Here is a 5,293-nt window from a genome sequence, read left to right on the forward strand (position 1 = left end):
ACATCCTTACAAAATTTTAGGCAGCGCTGTTCCCAGATATCCCGGCAAAATATTTTAAACACTAAGAAGGTTAGCCTGGCTTAAACACATTTCAATGGTTAGCCTGGCTAAATACGAGTTTATTATATTGAACTAAGGTTTATTTTGTTTATAAGGCAGAAATACTAGGGTAAATTTGGAGTTCAAACTACTGACCTAGCTAAGAAATAGACAATCTTTAAAGTTAGAATTTCATCTGGAATCCAAATATAGGCCTAATATTAATTTGCATTATAAATGAACCTTTTGTAAGTTGATGTTATATTTGGTTCCAAGATATAAATTTTACTCTAACAGTTTGTCTGTTTTCTAACTATGTCTATGGTAGTAGGCTACTTTAAGCTCCTCCAGATTTACAAATAAGAGATATTACCAACAAATTTTGTTAATTTATGACAGTTCATGTAATTAATGCTATAAAAGTGAAAATACTACTGGATTTCTTATTGTATTTTCTTTACAAATAGGCCTATTATAATTGCTTCTACCATAAATTTTTGAGCTTGCACTTCTTGAGCTTTTAAAAATGAAGAATTTTCAATTAAAGTAGGCCTATGAGTTATTGGTTATTTTTGACAAAATAATAATACATTTTCTGGTAAAATTCTAGTTTAGTGACTTTTGGCTATCTAGGAAATGGATTAGGTTAGGAAAATGAAACTTTCAGTGATGGGTCTACAGGCTAAAGTATATCCTGGAAAGCTATTTTAAAGTACCCACCTCCACTCCTTCTCCCTGTAGAGGGCCTTGAAATTTGCCTACATGACAGTTCTATACCTGTTCAAATTTTGACAAAATAACATTTTACCTTAATTTTCAGTTACCAGTTGCTTTTTCTCTGCCTTTAGTTATGAAAAATGCAATTCCTGTTATTTGAGTAGAATTCTGAACCATATCAATGTTTTTTTTTTCTAAATTTAGGAAATGTATTTGCATATCTTTAAAACCTTATAACTTGGGATTGAGCAAAGTTGTGAAGCTGAAAACAATTTTGTTGTACATTATTCAAGCAGAAGATCTATTTTGCAAGGTTTCACTTTTATAACAAACATTTTAAAGGTCAGGACTCTCTAGAGGGAGAGGGAGTAGAGGTAGATACTTCAAAATACCTTCCCAGGACACACTTTAGCCTGTAGACCCATCCTTGAAAGTTCCATTTTCCAAACATAACCCCTTTCCAAGATAGCAGATTCCAAGAAGATTCCAAGAAGCTCATAAAATATACCAAGAAAAACCTCTCCAATGCTCAAAATGTTTTGAGCTTGGTCAGTCATCTAAGTATTGTTCTTCTTCTGAACCTGGTTGCCCTAATTGCCTTGGTAATCACTCCTTGTCTACAGAAAGTAGATGTACTGAAGTGCCTAAATGTACAAACTGTGATGGTTGACACCAATCAACAGATCACAATTCATGTCCTAAATATGTTCAACAAGCTAAAGTTTTAAGGATTGCTCTTCAAGAAAATGTCCCTTTCCCTATAGCTGCAATGGAGCTGGCCAAGCTCTCCAAAGTACCATCAGGTCCAAGTGTTAATGAGGCCAAGGAAGTGAATTTAGCCCTTCCTCTAAAACCCTGGCTACAGGTCCACAAGAACAACCAAAATCAAGCACTCATACCTCCTACTGAGACTTCTTACCCTCTGTTGGCTAAGGAGCATCCCAAGGTGGCTGAAGCTAGTCCATCTTTCAACAATCCTAGAATTAATCCTAAATCTTAGTCTGAAAGAGTGGCAGCTTTTCCTAATATTTCTACTCAAGCCATCACTATGCAAGATAGAGTTGGACCTCATATTACTAATTTAATTAAATATGATGCATCAGTGGACTTAATCTTACAATCAAATATGGCTAAAGATAAAAAAGCCAGTATAACAAAAGAAATTGCAGAACACTACTTTTCCAATTCTATTTTCAATGAAATAGGAACAGAATTACCATCCATTCTCTCAAAGTATCATGCATGTCACCTATTCAACTCTTCCTATGTTAGCTAAGCTGCAGATCCTACAATGGAATTGCATCTCTTTAAATTCAAATAAACTTGCTGATCTTATCCAATGTGTAAATGATAATAGAATTGGAACTATTTGTCTACAAGAGACTAATCTTCATCAGTACAAGAAAATCAAAATGCCTGGGTACAAGTGCTACAGGAAAGATAGATCAACTAACAGAAAGGGAGGGGGTGTGGCAATCTTTGTTCATGTTTCAATCCAACACTCCCCTCAACCCTTAACTATCTACAGGGATGAAATAGATGTTGTAGGTATAATAATTACCTTAGCCAATGGTAACCATCTTGCCATAAAATCCTTTTATAATCCATTTGGGAGTAAGGACATCCAAAGTATCTTGGAAGCAGAATTATCAGGTAATAATACCTTTATTTTTGGTGATCCTCTCTGGGAACAATCAGCTGGTAGCAACAAAGCAGGAAGAGGAATAGAGTACATATTGTCCAATTTTCCGGACACCTTGATTTTCACTCCATTTGACTTTCAGACCAGGTATAATATTTCTTCTAACTCTTTCTCAACTATAAATTTGCTTCTAGGTCCTTCTTCATATTATGATCTAGTTCAGATGGTAAAGGTGTTGTCTCTTTAATCTGATCATTGTGCAATTCTTACATCATTTCAAGATTTATACTACACTCCCAAACCCTATGTCCCTACATTTATCAACTCCAAAGGTAATTGGTCCCTTTTTCGTGAGATATTAAATGAATTATATTTTTCCTTTTTTTCTTCCAATTCTGATATTAATGTCATTGAGTCTAATTTGAAATCAATCCTGCTGGAGTCAGCTAAATTGGCAATTCCAATGACTAGGGTACATTTTTACAATGGCTCCAAAAGACCCAAGAATTGGTGGAATGATGAGTGTAGGGTTGCAGTTCTGGCAAAAAGAAAGGCTCGTAAAATGTTTCAAAAGCACCTATCTCAGTCAACAGCAATCTCTTATAAGCAGTCATGTTGTAAGGTGAACCTAATTTGTAGGAGAGCTAAACAGAGTACATGGCTGAATTTCAGCTCAAGTATCAGTTTTAGAACCCCAATTTCAAAGGTCCACAATTTCATTAGCCAACTAAATAGTGGAAAGCAGCCTAATGATGACCATAGATATGATATCATTCAGGATGGATATCCAATTGTCTCAGATAAAAAGAAGGCAGATCTGTTTACTGATATTTTAAAAAATGATTGCTCAGATTTTCATCCCATCCGACCTCCTTTTTGTAATCTCCCTCTTACCTGTTCTTATAAGGGTACTCTGATGAAACCTCTTTCCCAAGATGAATTTTGTGTAGCACTTAATTCTCTTAACATCAAGTCTTCCCCAGGTTATGGTGGTATTTATATGAAGTGGATTCTTGAGTCCCCAAAGGTGGTTCATACAGCCCTCTTAAGTCTTAAAAATCTTATTTGGTCAAGTAAAAAGTTCCCAGATGCTTGGAAGATTGCTCAGGTATTCTCAGCTTTAAAACCTTCTTATTCATCTGGTAATCTTAAGTCTTACCGTCCTATATCGGTATTACCTTCCTTTAGTAAAGTTCTGGAAAGGCTTGTCTTATCAAGAATTGAGTGGTTTGCTGAAGTCAACAATCTCTTTCCTAGTGAAAAAACAGGTTTCAGAAAAGGACATAGCTCTTTAGACAACATTACCCAGCTAGAAGTTGATGTTTGTAACTCTCTTAAATTAAGACATGTCACAATGGCTGTTCTGTTTGACTGGTCGGATGCCTATGGAAATGTAGTCCACAATAAATTATTGGAAATCCTAATAAATCTTGACTTCCCGTATTCTTTTCTAAGTTTTATAAAGTCTTTTCTAACTGATAGATATTTTTACGTTCAAGTAAATCAGTCTAGAGGTGAGCAATGTCGCATTACGAGAGGACTTCCTCAAGGTGCAATATTGAGCCCTCTTCTATTCAACTTGTATGTTTCTGAATTTCAAGTATCTCATGCATCATTTGGCCTTTATGCAGATGATTTGATTATTTGGAAGTCGGGAAGGGATATTGGTTTTCTCCAAAGCCTTATTCAACAGGATATAAGTTTAGTCCAGAGATTCTCCTTAGCATTTGGCTTCCCAATCTCAATCAGTAAAACTAACGCCATTATATTTACTAATGGTACTGCAGATCCTCCTAATCCACTGAAAATTTTCTCAAGGGAGATCCCATATTGCAATTCAGTGAAGTTACTTGGTTTATTAATGGATTCTAAAATGCAGTGGCATGAACATATTAATTCTTTGAAATCTCTGATTATTCAGAGACTTTGTATTTTAAAGAGACTTGCTGGAAGTAAGTGGGGATGTCACACAAAAATTATTTTGGATTTTTACAAATTATATATTCGTTCAAATATAGAATATGGGATTCAAATTTTTTCAGCTCGTCCTCCATCCTCATTCAAAATCCTTGAATCTTTACAAAATTCTGCTATTAGAATAGCTTTGGGTGTGCATAAGCATACTCCTCTGTCAAAGTTAAGAATAATGTCGGGATTGGTGTCCCTAAGTGAAAGAGCATCCAGTCTAAGGATAAAATATTTCTCGCAAATCCAGGCTTATGGAGCCAAGCATGCTGTATATGCACATACCTTTGCTGAGAAGTCAGCCTGTCCCAATGCCCATTCATCATAGAATCAGTTTCAACTGGAGGTCCCAAACTGGAATCAACATTCGCTTTGTGCATATCCCTTTACTGAGTCCCCCCCCCATGGGAAATGAGTCCTCCAAGCTGTCAAGTAGAACTTATCTCTATTAGTAAAGATTTGATACCTAATTACGAGATCCAGACAATTTTGGCTGAACACATCTCAAAGGCTTACCCCAACTATAGAAAAATATATACAGACGGATCTGTCCAGAGGGAAAGAGCTGGAGCAGGAGCATTGATCCCATCCCTGAATTTGAACATCTATTCTCCTCTCCCATTGGGATCTTCTATCTTGTCTGCTGAATTATGTGCCATCCGCCTGGCCTTGGATGCACTTATAAATTATAACATGGAATCTGAAAATATACTCTGTCTCTCCGACTCTAAATCAGCATTACTATTGATCCAAAATATTAATAGAATTGCTAATGACAAGGATTTATATAATATTAGAAGACAGCTTCTTAATGTTAAGATCAAAGAAAATGAAGTTTATTTTCAACATGTTCCTAGTCATAAAGGCATCAAATATAATGATATGGCTGATTCTCTAGCAGCAAAGGCTTCCATGTTATTTCCTAGTCCT

At 35.6% G+C, this 5,293-nt stretch overlaps 1 protein-coding gene across 4 annotated transcripts in view; it reads left to right on the forward strand.

Moving 5' to 3' along the window:
* The first annotated feature begins 22 nt into the window (after nt 1-22).
* The window catches only part of LOC136040158 (target of rapamycin complex subunit lst8-like), a 50,427-nt gene continuing 45,156 nt past the window's right edge, over nt 23-5,293 (forward strand). Inside the window, exon 1 of one of the 4 annotated variants that reach the window (XM_065724276.1) lies at nt 23-97. In XM_065724276.1, coding sequence (XP_065580348.1) covers nt 95-97 — 3 coding nt within the window. In that variant the 5' untranslated portion in view covers nt 23-94. The other 3 variants (XM_065724278.1, XM_065724277.1, XM_065724279.1) reach the window with 3 other exon arrangements.

Source organism: Artemia franciscana, chromosome 20 (assembly GCF_032884065.1).
Source record: "Artemia franciscana chromosome 20, ASM3288406v1, whole genome shotgun sequence".
NCBI lineage: Eukaryota > Metazoa > Arthropoda > Branchiopoda > Anostraca > Artemiidae > Artemia > Artemia franciscana.